Source organism: Leptopilina boulardi, unplaced genomic scaffold (genome assembly GCF_019393585.1).
Source record: "Leptopilina boulardi isolate dan_hultmark-lab unplaced genomic scaffold, ZJU_Lbou_2.1 LbouV2_366, whole genome shotgun sequence".
NCBI classification, from domain to species: domain Eukaryota; kingdom Metazoa; phylum Arthropoda; class Insecta; order Hymenoptera; family Figitidae; genus Leptopilina; species Leptopilina boulardi.
The window spans coordinates 1124483-1139698 of NW_026137936.1; the positions used below are offsets into that span (position 1 = coordinate 1124483).

A 15216-nucleotide genomic window follows, 5' to 3' on the forward strand; every position below is an offset into this window, starting at 1 on the left:
TTCATAAACAATATTATAGATTCGTTATATTATATCCTTAGAATCTAAAAATAAGAAATATATGATTATTATTAGATAAATATGCCGGAAATACCAAAAATACAACAACAAAAAAGGTGGGACGTATACGTCCCACTGCCCCTGAAAGGGTTAAACGAGATTTCACTTAAATGAAAATATTCTTAAATTGTAAATATATATAATTCAATAAATACAATTAAAAAGGATATACAAAAAATAATTGCCCTATTCATGACAACATATTCTTATTAAGTTATTTGAATTAATATATAGATATTTTCATAAGAATGACAAAAAGTAACATTTCTGTTTAGTAATGCATGAATTGTTAAGGGTCGAGACTTTTCTCTTTAGGAATGGGTCCAGTGAAAAGAATAAGAGAAGCGTTGAAGTAAACGCCTATGAAAGCACTATGAATTGTGTGTATAAATTTGCCTATGAAAAGATCGAAGACACCTGAGGCGCCACACACGGTGACGGTAACCCAAAACCACAACCGTACTCGGCATCGCGACAGACATGCTTTGGCACAAAAGAACTTGGACCCCTTTTGAATTGCTTAAGATCATCTTTCTATTGATGCACCATCGCTCCTTCAGGAGAGCTCGAGGAACTCTCCTTGCGATAATGGTTCAGGAGACATATAAGAATTTCTTCGGCGCACATTTCACATGCAGTTGTTATTCTCCGTAAAAACAAACTTGTACGTCTTGGAATTAAATATTTACCATTGACAATACTCATCTTACGAATATATATATAATATAAATTCAATCTAATCTCGAAGAATAATGAAATTGAATTCCGTCTGTTAAGAAACAAAAGGAGACGCGCATATTATGAATATTTCCTAAAATTCATTAGTTTAAATTTCATGTGGATGGAATTTTATTATTAGAATTATATCTTAACTTCAAGAAAATTTTACATTTTGGTTAAAAAAAACTGACGCGACGTACTTTATTGACTTCAAAAAACATCAGCGGAAATTTCACTTACTTCCATGAAAAGGCGTAAATTAGGGTCTATAGTTATTGAAAGTTATGAATGATTTTTTGTACTTATACTTCTAGACCCTAAAATTTGAAAACAAAATACTAAAACCTAACAGATCCTATAAATTCAGATTCAAAGTAGGTCTTAACAACATACGATTGTTAGTCGATGCTAAAGTCCACAACGTTTATGATCAACAATTAGAAAACAAATTATATTTTTTAAAACGGAAAATTATAAAATTTTTTATCTAAACAAATATTTTTATAATTTTTTTTATCAATAAACATTGTAAGAAATATCTTCCAGCCAAAAATTCATGGAATTTTTAATTAAAAAAAAAAAAAAATTCTTTAAAAATAGTTGATCATAAACGTTGTGATCAAAAAAATTAACATTGTGGACCTAACAATCACATGCTGATAAAAGACTGGTTGAGCAAGCTAAAAAGGGTCTAGTTCGATTTTGAAGCGTTGTAAAAAAATTAATAGATTTAGAGCAATTTCAAAATTTTCAATTATTTAATCAATTTTTATGCCCTACTTTGAATCCAAACGTGGAACAAAGGGAAATTTGCGCACATTCCAGGCAGCTAAAGAGGGTCTGTTTAACTCTACTTTACTCCTAGAAAAGTAGACCTTAAATTTCGCCTCAGGAAAGTTTTAATTAAATAATAAAATTTCACACGAGAAATTTTGCAGTTTTTGTTGTATTAATATTAAAAAAATATTTGAAAGCTTCAAAAGTTTATCTGACTTAGAGAAAAATTTCACATGGTGTCATTGAACCAACACAATGCGGAGAGTTGTGTATTTTTCAAGGGATCTATAAAGATTTAAACCAATCAATTTTCGGTATTCTATTGCCGAATAGAAAAATACTATATATAGCGTCATCTTACAAGTTGTATATATATTATATAAAAGAGTGTCATTCAATTTTGTGTCGTTTCTATATATATATATATATATATATATATATATATATATATATATATACGCATTTGATGGATCGGATATATTCGTCTGCGATTAACTGACAGTAATAAGTTTACGTATCTAACAATCTTCAAAAAAATTTAGGGATCCGTGGGCGGTGAACCGTGAAGGCAACGTGGTAAAATGTGATGGTCTCTAAATAGTTTGATGAATCAGAAATTTCCATACGTAATTGCAGCGATTATGTCGTCGTGCAACTGGTGTTACTATATATTTAGACCCCCCCTTGATCAGTTTGCTCGTATATACCTTCACCCACATTGCGCTGTAATTAGTGTAAAATATGAAAGAGTTTCTTTTTTAAATAAAATTTCTGTGAATTCAACAACGTAAATAAAAAATATTACTTTTCACGCCAAAAAAATACAATTTTATAAACTTTATGCTTTTAAATTGTGTATTTATTGATATTTAGTGAGTATCAATGATAAAAGTAAATAAATAATATAACAAAATTTGTCAATTCTAAACCAAAAAAATTAGTAGGTACCTAATACGAATTTTATTATAAAAGCTATAAACACCTTTGGTTATAATATAGCTTCAATAATATCGGAGTTGTACTAAAAATAACTATTTTTCTAATGTTACGAACGTTAAGTTTCAGCTTTTATATTGAATTTTGAATACTTTTTGATGCAAAGTGTAAATTTTTAGTAATACCTTTTAAATTCAGCATTTATGGATGTAATGTGGTGTCGAGCTTTTAAAGTGAGCATAAATTACACGTGTCTGAGGTATTTACGACATATGGAGAAAAAGGGGTAACGTAACGATCAACAGTATGGTACTAAATTGCACTTTATATGAAATCTGATAAGTTGCTAATTATTTGGTCGATCAATATAGGGATATTCAATTTTCAAAATCGTCTCAAAAATTCGCCAAATTCCTCTTAAACGTTTCAATGAACCATTATCATCAAATTTTTATAAACAATAGCTTATTTTACATATTTAAACATTCTCTACAATAGTAATTTTTTCATATATAAAATTTGTATTCTTTATAATTTTTGAACAAAACATTTTAACTTAACATAATTTTTTCTGAACATTGTATATACCTAACTATAGGTTACGGTTAAATTATGTTACGGTCACCATCCTCCTTAATTTGTAAATTAATTTATTCTAATTTAATTATAAGTATATGAAATATAAATGTAAAATAAAATTTTTATTTATTTAAAGTTGAAATTTATTATTATTATTATTATTATGAATAAAATAAAAATGTCCATTTAACGTCATTTATATAATGAACACAAATGATGGAAAAAATCCTGAATTTTTTTTTTTTAAGAAGGCAAAGAGGGACAATTATATATATAGTTATACTATCGTAATTGAGAGCGACAGAGCACCGCACCGTATCTTGAAAAATCTACCCCATCTAAACGCAGTGAGAAGATAATTATTACGAGCGTGGCTGGAAAGAGTGAAGATCTCAAACGTTAACCTAATGATTCACCTCTTAATGTGGCATCGTCTCTCATTTATTAACCCTCAACTTAAATTAATATGTACACGAAACTCGGACTAACTCAATTCTCACTCATTATATTGATCGTGTCAACGTTGGATAAAAGAAATTATAAAACTTCCTAATGTGAATTGATGGACGACAAACGAGGCACAGAAAATGTCAAATAAACAATTTTTCCTTAGATAATATTAATTATTACTATTAGAAGTAATAAAATAAATAATTAGTTGAAATTAAAGTATAAAAACTAACATTAAATTTAGACAAAAATTTCGGAGATTAAGAATTAAGGTCTATAAGCGTATACTTAAAAAAAAACTCTCGGTGATATTATAAATGCCATTAACTCAATCTTCTTAATTTCAAGATCAATGACCTTCGAAATAAATAAGAATGAATGAAACAAAGTACACTTTTACGGAACTCTGATTCAAATAAATGATATCGAAGAATCAGTAAAACTGAAATTTACAAATGAATGTCAATTGATCTAAAAAATATAAAAAATCACAACCAATTAATGATAATTTTAAAACAATCACAATTTTAACAAATAAAATACAATGATAACTCAAGATCAAATTCTTTAAACACTGCAAGAAAAAAGAAACAAAAAAAGGACAATTTATAAATCTTGTCAAGTATTTTTTTTTAAATAAAAGAATAAATTTTCTAAGGGAGATGTATAAGTTCTTAGCGCCTTGAAAAAAATATTAAACAGACTCTTGAGAAGAAGAAAGGGTTTTGAAAAGATTGAGCAGTCTTTATTGTTTTTTGTCGAGTGTCATTTAAAGTAGTCTGGAAGGGTGCGATCAAAAAGTGGCACCGACAATGAGGAAGAAGAACGAAGCTCATAATTTTTGCCCCTTTTTAAACATTACAAAGTGTCCTTCGATACAGTTTCGACACGGCAGTTAAACAAATTAAAGCGGGCTCGTGAATAAATTCTCTACGCTGAGTGGATTCCATCTTTTTATTGGGGTTCAATTCTTCAACATATGGCAAACAATGAATTCCATAAGCGCCATCCTAATTATACAATTTCATATAAAAGTCTCTGTCATGATAATAATGTTCAATTTATTTATATGTACTGAGAATTATATAAAATAGATCTTGATAATTTAAAAAATATTTTTGAAATTAATAAATTTAAACTCGCCAAAATGTTGATTAACTTTGTAAAAATATATGAACCAAAATTTTCAATTATATTAAATTAATAAATCAATTAAAAAGAATTAAAACAAATTCTATATACATTAGGGATTTTATTCCTTTTGTTACATTCAAAAACCATAATCACATACTAAAAGTAAGCAAATAAAAAAAGCTTTATCAGTTCATATAACGAATAAATTGAGGGGAAAAATAATTTTCCCGTTTGAAAATCACTTCAGACGTGCATCTCTTTGAATTTTCTGCATGACTATACTTATAACTGTCTGACTAGATAAATCAATCACAGGTCGAGGCTAAAAAAGAAACGTCTAACGTGAATAGTAGTGGACGAGGTCTCTGTTTAATAAGTGGGTTGTCAATACTCATAAAATTATGAGATTGTTTACCATAAAGTTAACAACCTGTTTGCGAACAATATTATGTACAAAGAATGTTATTCTTAAGCAGTTCTTTCGAGGAAAAATATTTAGTTAGACGACTGACTGCAAAGTGTAAAGTGCAGCTTTAATCTTATATTAGAATAATTTTATATTTATTAAACAATTAAAAAATTTCAATAATTTAATTATTATTTAATTTCCTTATTTGTAAATAAACGAATTAAATTAAATTTACAAGACTACAAAATGTACTATATAAAAATAATTTCGTTGTTTTGTTTTATATTTTATGTCTGGAGTCAGGAGCAGAGAAAATTAATATTTCCAACAAGAAACGATGCTCAAAGTAAGTTGAATGATAATAATTTAAAAAAAAAACAAATTTAATGCACGAAGAAAAATGGAAAAATGAATAAAGTAATTTTTACTACTTTAAAAGTAAAACCTGAACTGTCCGCAGTTTCTGCGCATTTCTGTCAATTTTTACTCTAGAAATAGTAAAATTTACTCCTGGAATAGTAAATTTTACTATTTTTGGAGTAAAAATTGATAGATATGCGGAGAAACTGCGGACACACAGAAAAAAACTAAACTCAGAATGAGCCGTGTAGGCGGCTCATTTTGATGTGCAACAAAAATGAACCAGGTTGGTGGCGCCACTGTCTATGTCGTTTAGCATTGGCTCATTTTGATTTGCATCAAAAATGAGACAAGGTTTTTTCTGTGCAATTACGGTTTTACTTTTAAAGTACAGTAAAAGTTATACTTTATTCGTTTTTCCATTTTTCTTCGTGTGCATATTTTTCAAAACCAAAAGTTTTAAGTAAATTCCGAGAAAAAAAATGTGTATCATTCACTATTGTACTATTGACAATTAACATTTTAAATCGTACAATAATGATGATTTAAATGTCCCTAAATGTAACATTGAAAGAAAAAAATTATTCTTTCAGTTTTATGTTATCCACGGAATATGACTGTTAAGAAAATACAGGCACTGGGAGGAACTTATTGGAAATGTTGGTTTCCTGGAATCTACGAAGAAGAAAATTTAAACTCAAAACTATAAATAAAAACAAATCTCAGACAATAAATTATGATTATTCTGTTTAAGTAAGTGTATTTAAACAGTATTTTAAGACAATAAAAATGTTTTGATCAGAATAGCCGCACTAAAATTACGTAATACACCAAAGAAATTAAAAACATCTCAGATAGCACACGGGAGGTTGCTGCAAACTTACCATGCAAGCTTGTCAAGCTTGCCGCAAGCTTTTCTAAAATAGCAAAATATCCCATCCATAGCAAACTTTCCGTGAAAGGTTGTTGTAAACTTGCCATGAAAAATTGCTGCAAACTTAATGCGAATGATTTCGGAAAGCTTGCTGTGAAAGATTGCTGCAAGTTTCCTATATGAAGTGTTACAAGAGCTTTTTAAAAGGTTACTGAAAGCTTTCAGAAAAATTGCTAGAATTTTTCAAAAATACTTCTTAAATTTAGAAAAAAATGTATTTTTTGAATTTAAAGATTCTTTTGACGTTCATTTTTATTAATTGAGATAATTACATTTTTTTCAGTTCCAGGCATTCTAATTCTAACTCATTACATCAATTATATGAAAGGCATTTCCAGTTAAAAGGAAGATGAAGAAGGATGAAAATTACCAAAAATGGAAAGTGTCAGAGACAGATATATATCAAAATAAAAAAAAAAATAAAAAAAAAACAGTGATACATCTAAAAATTTAGACTGAAAGTGCAATAGGCATAACTAAAGAAATTAAAGAGAGGGAGAAAACGTCACTTTATAATTCGGTGTACATTACAACTTAGGGCAGACTTTTAATTGGTTTAATTAAACCTAGTTAAATCCTAAATTTTTATAGGTACGGGGCATAAATCGCTCTACTATAGGTGGACTTACTAATATATCTGTCCGTGTATAAAATGGAAGCACACATCACAGCATTGGAACGCTTAACCTCATCATCGCCACAAGATAAACATCTTACAACCAAACTCTGGAAACATCCTGAATCAACTGGCTTAACTTTCCTATGATTTCTAGATAAGTGTGAGCGTGTTTGCATTAATAGGTGTCTAACGCACACGATGAAGAGAAACTGCTTTGTGGCTTTGTATGTTCACCGAAACAATAGACACCGAGAGGTCACGAGGGGTATGTTTATGACACCCGTTAGATAAACAGGCTTTGATATACTCCCGAAATAATCTCCCATTAATCTACATATAAGTATATATAATATGATCTGGTCAGCTAGATCGCAATGTCTTTTCGTTGATCGACTAAATTTTATAAATATAAAATTTAAAAAAATGAATAAAGCTTTTATAAATTATAACATTAAAAATTGTATATAAAATTTAAGAAGGTATCTCTGTTACAAATTCGGTTAGTCAGTTAATCTATAATAAATGCATTGACTTAACTATAAAGAAGCTGAAGTACGCAACGTTTATATAAACGAGTTTTAAAGAAATAATTTTTTAAAATGAAAAATTCTATAATTTTTTGCCTAAAAAATATTTCTTGTAGTTTTCATTAATCAACAAATTATAAAAAAATATTTTTTAGGCAAAAAATTATAGAATTTTTCATTTTAAAAAATTATTTCTTTAAAAATCGTTTATATAAACGTTGCGTACTTCAGCTTCGTTAACTATACACTGAAAGAAAATATTTGAGAAATTTCAAAAAGGATAGTAGAAATTTTAGTAAATATTTTACAATTTAGGGAAAACGTTTCAAAAATATGGACATAAAAAGTGTTCTGAAAATTTCAATCTTTAATAAATGTATTTCAGATCTTAGTAAATATTTACGAACAATTTTTAATAATTATAATTACTCTTTTCTGAGATTTAATATTTTCTTATACCAATTTTTTTTTCATTTTGACATATTTTCCCTAAATTGTAACATATTTATTAAAATTTCTACTCTATACTTATAAAAATTTCTTACTACATATATATTTTTTTTCAATGCAAGCATATTTGATTCAATAAATCAAATTGGTTAATTCAACATTTAAAAAAATTATTGAAAATAAACCAACAGTTTTATTAAAATCTAATAAATTCTTGTTAAATAAAGTGTTTATATAAAAGAAAAAAAACAGTATAATACGTTCGTTTCAAATAAAACATTTCTCTCGAGTTTAGTGTAGAAATATGAATTGTATCTTTCATACAAAAAAGAATAAAAGGTGATTTCTCAGATGGAAAATTCATAGTCAGGGTAATGCTTTAAGTGACATTGAATCTTCCCACACCAATCAAAGATCACCCCTCACATGTTTTCTTCAACAACTCTCCACAACTCTCCACCCTCAAAAGATCCCCCGAAAGTTATCTACCCTTGCCATTCTATTCGACATGTACGTACTTCTAAAAGCCCCTTAATTCCGTTCATTTGTACCACCGGTATTTGTATTATATTCCAAGTAAATAATGTTCCGGAACTAAACGAATCTTTGAGGACTCTTAATAGTTTGACTAAATAGAGTCAAAATTTAGTATTATATATTTACGAAGCATATAAAATTCAGACTCTATTGAACCTTAATTTAAATAAATTTTATAAAGAAATTAGATATTTTTTACAGTCACCGAACAAATGATGGCTTATTTTAAGAGATGAAAGGAATCCTATATTTTCAATTGCACTGTAAAAAGAAGACATCTTATAAGATACATCGGAACACATAAATAAGTTCTAAATATCAATTATTAGAATTTTCATTTAATATAGAATTTCACACCGAAAAAAATAAAATCTCCAAATGAGAAGAAAATTCCGCTCATAAATTACTTTTACATTTTATTTTCAATATACGAATATTCATCTACAAAAAGGAGGATTTTTCTTCTTTATTTGAGAATATTTTTATTAAATGATAACTTTTAATATTTTCTCTTTGATTGAATTTATTCATTTGCATTTAAGATTTTTTTTTCTATGATTGAAATTATTCCTCTCAAAATGAAACAAATTTATGCTGTAAAAAAGATTTTTATAGTTTCATTTTGTTTTGTTGCGCGCATCTTCAAACTGTTTGAAAAGTGACAGTTCAAAATAAAATGTATTGTGTCCAATTAATATTTCAAAAATAAATAAATAATAGAGATCTTGTTTCATAAAATCACTTTTCTACATTAATTATTTAATTAACAAATTTTTCACTGAAAATTAAGGTTTTAATGTATAAAAAATTATTTCTATTCATATTAAAAACTGTGATAAATTTATTATAATTTATCAACAATGCGATCTGTTTAACCCCTATTTTTTCTAGGGTTAGAATTTAATAATATTCAAATCAGAATTAATTATTTCATCAATTTGACCTCTACACTATTTTAAAAATATATTTACTTTGATTTAAATAATCCATTAACTTTTTTTCACTTGAATACTGAGCACTTTATTTTAAAATGAACAAAAACTAAAAACATTTTTAACAACCTGAAAATCTTTGGTACTTTATTGTATAAAAACTCAGCTCGTGTTTTCGCCGTCTATATTTTTTCTCCAAAAATGGTTGCTTTCATTATAAATTACTTAATCCGAGTAATAACGAGTAAATTAAATCATAAATTTCTTTTAACCCTGTAAAGAAGGTTGACATTTCTGAATTTGACGTAAGTTTGAAACAAGATGAATAAATCTTTATTTGAAATTATTCCTTTCAAAATATAAAAGAGGAAAATCCTCTCAATTAGATATGAAAACTTTAGTGCCCATATATAAAAGGAAAAGTTGCTGCAAAAGAAGAGGAATCCTCTAAATTTGAGAACTTTTTTTCGGTGCATTAGATACAATTTTCATTGAACTGAATTTTATTTATTCGTCCAATTATTATTTTGCAATATGTATTTTCATTAAATCGAATTACTATATTACAGAATTTTTATATAACCGAAAATTCACTTCACAGAATTTTTATTTGCTTGAATTTTCATTTATTATAATAGCCTTTTTAATGAATTTTTTTAGATTGAATTTCATTGCATAGAATTATCTTTTAGATAAATTTTCATTTGATATAGAATTCCCATCTAACCGCAGATTTTCCATGTTATAGAATTTATATGCTTATTAATCGAAAAATTATTTAACTGAATTTCTAATTGATAGAATTTTCATTTGTCCGAAATTGCGAATGGCCGAACAAACAAACAGAAAGATTTCAACGCGTTTTTTAAAAGAAACCAATCACAATTTTATGGATAATTTTTGATTGATTGATTTTAAAAATCGCGCCGAAATCTTTCTGTCGATTGTTTGTTCGACCATTTGTAATTTCAGGTAAATAAAAATTTATTCCATCAATTAGAAATTCAATTAAATAATTTTTAGGTTAAGTATATAAATTCTGTGGTATGAAAAATCGGCGGTTAGTTGGGAATTCCTATCTAATAAAAATTCATTAAAATGGCTATTGAGGCATTTCATATGAGAATACAGGGTCATGTCTCGGATTTTTCTCAAAATTCGGTAAATTGTAGTGATAGTGATGCTAAATAAGTGTACAAATTTTGAATTTGAAATTTTTAATATTATTCGAGATATTTACAATAACAAATTTGAGCAATATTTTTTTGCTTTACTTATAACTTTTTTCCTATTGAAAATAGAGAAAAATGTTGTAAATGTTTTTTACGCGGAAGATCGTAAACTTTTAGAAAAAAATTATTTTTTTAAAAAAATATTAATTTTTAAACAATTTGTTTAATTTATTTATTTATTTATTTTATTTTATTTTTATAACTTTTGTTTAGTTAATTAATTAATATTTCGAAAACAAAAAATAATGCCATCTCAAAAATTTAACCATCAATTTATAATGACTTAAACAATATTCATGATTTTTTTCGCGCTTCTAAATGAGGGAGAACATGTTTAAAAGTTATAAACAAATTTTATTTTTTAAACAAATTGTTTAAAAATTAATACTTTTTAAAAAAATAATTCTTTTCTAAAAGTTTAAGATCTTTAGCGTAAAAAACATTTACATTTTTCTCTATTTTTAATAGGAAAAAAGTTATAAGTAAAGCAAAAAAAAAATTGCTCAAATTTGTTATTGTAAATATCTCGAAAAATTTTAAAAATTTCAAATTCAAAATTTGTACACTGAAAAAAAATAGTATTGAATCAAGAAAATTTTACTTGCTTCAAGTAAACCGTGGAATTGAAGAGGGACAAGTCAATTACGGCATTGGTTCAAGTAAACGATTGTCTTGAGATAGTATATTTGGGACGAGAGCATATATTCTTGATCCAAGAAAATATGGAATTCGTCTAAGAAGTTTATTGACTTCTAAGAAATGTAAAATATATTAAGTCAAGATCATATATATATTAACTCAAGAAAATATTTTCTTGACTTGAGAAAACTTATGGAGTTGAAATGATTCTTTATTCTTCAAATGAGTTAAATTTAAGAATCTAAGACAAATGGGTCTTAAAATCAGCAACTTACGCTGATAGTTTTTTTTTCATATTAAAACTCATCGATAAATTTTTACACAAGTTTGTGTTCACAATAAAATATCAAATTTATCAAAATTTTTATATCAAATTATACTACATTTGGTATCACTTTGATACTTTTAAATTAACTGCAATTTAAATTAATTACTCTTAAGTGTCAATTAAATCTTAGACGAATTTTGAAAAATTAAAATTGCATATATATAATAATTTATAAAATATTAAAGGTCAAAAATAAAATTTTTGTTGAGAAGACTCATCAGGATTCGATTTTACTCGCGGGGCACTCTCAAGGTGCTCATTGACATAGTATTCACACGACATACTTGAAGTTTGAGTGTATATAACGCGAACGGGATGTTTATGGGGCACTTATATAGACTGGTAGCGTATTGCTCGTCGCTGCAGGGGGTATGTATATGTGCGCACCCGTACCCCCATGCTGTCAATGGAGTAGGTCCTTGTACGAAATCGCTTATATACATATCCATGGGAAACGCTTAAATATTGGTTTATTTGGGCGTACGAAGATACATTTGTTTCAATGACAATAGAAAATATATATATATATATATATATATATATATATATATATATATATGTATATGTGGTGCACTTCACTCGTCAGCGAGATAATGATTTATTGTTTTCGCATTGCTTAAACATCATGTTCATCTCGCAATATATATATATAGAGATTAAATCGCCATATCAAAATTGTAGGATTTTGGAAATTAACTCCATTTCACTAAATTGCAATATTAGTATCAAATAACGAAAAATCAAAAGAAATGTAAATTTTTTATATATGAATGAAATATTCGCTTATTTCTCATTTGTACAACTTATAACAAAATTGAAGTTAATGGTTAATGAAATTACAATTTCAAAAGATAACATTTTAAAAGATGAGTGTTAAAAGCCATTATAGATAAAATCGCCCTAAAGGCCTGAGCAGAATAGTAACCGGAATCGTAACCGCAAACGCAATAACCCGCGGAATAATGAGTTGGAGAAGGACAAACAATATGTTTATCCTTCTCTAACTCATTCTTCCGGTTGCGTTTGCGATTATGATTCCCGTTACGTTCCTATTCTGCTCAGGTCTTAAATCTTAGGGGAATATTGTAAAGTTAGACACGTGACCACCAGTTTTTGACACGTGATCGCATCCACCAGGTGGTCGTCGTGGTCACGCATGTATTTTCGATAAGAGATAGAGGTTAGGACTTACCTAGTGAAATTTCTACTTCCAACTTCATCCATCTTGTACTGCAAAAAATAAAAGTACAGATTATTTTAATAAGTATTATTGGAATTTGATAAAATATTTTTTAAGACTCTATTATAATAATAATTTATCAATTTAAAAACTTAAGCGATTTAACATTTTTTAAGTTATCATATAATTAATAACTTAACCCTTTCCGTATTTGCGAAAAAATTCATGATGTGATCCCAAAATATCCAGCAAATTCTGGCCTACAGATTTTTATAAAACTTAATATACACTGAAAAAAATTTAGCTGAAATCTTCAACTAATGTTGGATAGTTGACTGGAAAATAACTATACTTTTTTAGTTAGTTTAATTTTGTGTGTAATTAATTGAACTACTTTTTATATGTAGTTAATAATTAGCAGTTCCGTTTACTAAAAAATGTAGTTGAATCAATTACTAAAACTGAAACAACTACAAAATCTCGTTCTGCCAACTACATTCTTAGTTATTTTAACTACTTTTTTATAGTTATTACAACTTTTTAAATTTAATTAAGGACCTATTGTACTAGGCAGAGTAGTTAAACAGTATAGTCAAATCTATTAGTTTTTTTTCAGTGTATAAGGGTTTATGAGGTCGTTGAATTTAAATTTGGAATTAAAAAAAAATCAAAATGGCGGATCCAAGATGGCGGCCAAAGAAATTAAAAATTAACCGGATTAGCTTGAAATTTGTTACTCGGGGGTTTTGGGGGCCACTCATTACGAATCTAATGTTAATTTTCAAGATTTCAGAATGGCGGATCCAATATGACGGACAAAAATTAAAAAAATCAACCGGAGTTTGCTCAAAATTTGTTACTCGGAGGTTTTTAGGGTCGCTGAATTCAAATCTGATGTCAAAATTTAAAATCCAAAAACCCCCGAGTAACAAGTAAGCGTGTTTTTTGGAAAAAGTAAGCTTAGATTCGTAATCAGCGACCACAAAAACCCCCGAGTAACAAATTTCAAGCCATTTGGATTGAATTTTTAAAAAAATCGTCCGCCATATTGAATCCGCTATTTTGAATTTTGAAAATTTAACATAATATTCGAATTCTACGACTCCGAAAACCCTTATACCCTAAATGTGGGTTAAATCAAAAAATAATTTTTTTTTCGTGATTTTTACTTGTTTTCTAATTGTTATAATTAACATTAGTTAATAAATAATTACATAATTATTGTAAAAACTAAAGTCAGTGATATCTGTTGTATGCTAAAGATGATGTAAAAAATATAATTTTGCAATTTATATAATAAATTGTATATATTTTGTAACAAGATGTTCACGACCCAACGTTGGGTCACTGACACTGAAAGGGTTAATTAAAAAAATCGTTCATATATCAAAAAATATTAGTTAGAGAATTTCCATTTAGCCAAATTTTATATAGTATACATTTAATAAATATTCTATAAAAGTCGCACTCTTTTGGAGTTGAAAAAAGGGAGTTAATCTAATGTTAACTCACTTTTGAAGTTGAATTTTAACTCCAAAACTTTATTCCCAACTCCGCGGTTGACATTAACTCCTAAAAATTTTTTACAGTGTAGAGTTTTTGAAAGAATGGATGAGGAATGAGTGAATGTAAAAAAAGAACCCTAAAAAAAAGTACATATATATATATGAAAGGGAAAAACTTATATGCACGAGATTATATACTATCCTTGTGGATATTGAATTTGCAAAAATCGTGAGAGATTTGAAAGATTTTTCATGGGAATCTGTACGCTAATCGTATGACCTATGTGGGCGGTTTGACGGGCCAATAAGGCATGACATGACCGATCAGTTTACCATTTACCGGTATTATTTTCCACTACATCCAAACCTATCTTCCTATCTTTTCCGCAGAGTTCACACGAGTCAGAGGCAGAGAATGCATTAGGGGTGACGTTACATAATAGGGGATGATTACCGTTTGACAAGCCTTTTATAGTAGTTTTAATTCATCAGCGATAGGGTTTTCTTGTCAAAGTTTCTTTACACGCGATGCGATAAAAAACATTAAAATTTAATAATTATGGGACCGGGAAAATACATATCTTCAAAAGAAAACAAATGTATCCCTTTGTGTGAAGAATGTATATAAATATTTTCATTTTATTAAGTACAAATTAAATAATTAACTTTATATTTCTTAATAGAAATAAAATTAACTTCAAAATATCTTTGAATTAAAAAAAATAGAATATTATAATTTCAATTTAAAAATAAAAATGATGTAAATAATAAGAGAATTAAATCACATTAATTATAATTGATAGAATGCATGAGAAAAATAATTGACAAATTATCCTTATGGGAATTTGATTGAATTCTCTGATCTCATTATTAGAATCTCAAATCACGCAACCGTATATACACATATG

At 27.4% G+C, this 15216-nt stretch overlaps 1 protein-coding gene and 1 long non-coding RNA gene across 2 annotated transcripts in view; one reads left to right on the forward strand and one right to left on the reverse strand.

Moving 5' to 3' along the window:
- LOC127286934 (meiotic recombination protein W68) overlaps positions 1-15216 on the reverse strand; it is a 100386-nt gene that overhangs the window by 63054 nt on the left and 22116 nt on the right. The window contains exon 3 of the mRNA XM_051313601.1: positions 12816-12853. Within this exon, the coding sequence (XP_051169558.1) occupies positions 12816-12847 (32 nt within the window). The 5' untranslated portion in view covers positions 12848-12853. The remainder of the gene's footprint in view (positions 1-12815; positions 12854-15216) is intronic.
- On the forward strand, positions 5170-7519 carry LOC127286956 (uncharacterized). Its single transcript, XR_007843813.1, has 3 exons — positions 5170-5411; positions 6019-6178; positions 6643-7519. It is a non-coding gene; the product is annotated as an uncharacterized LOC127286956 (long non-coding RNA).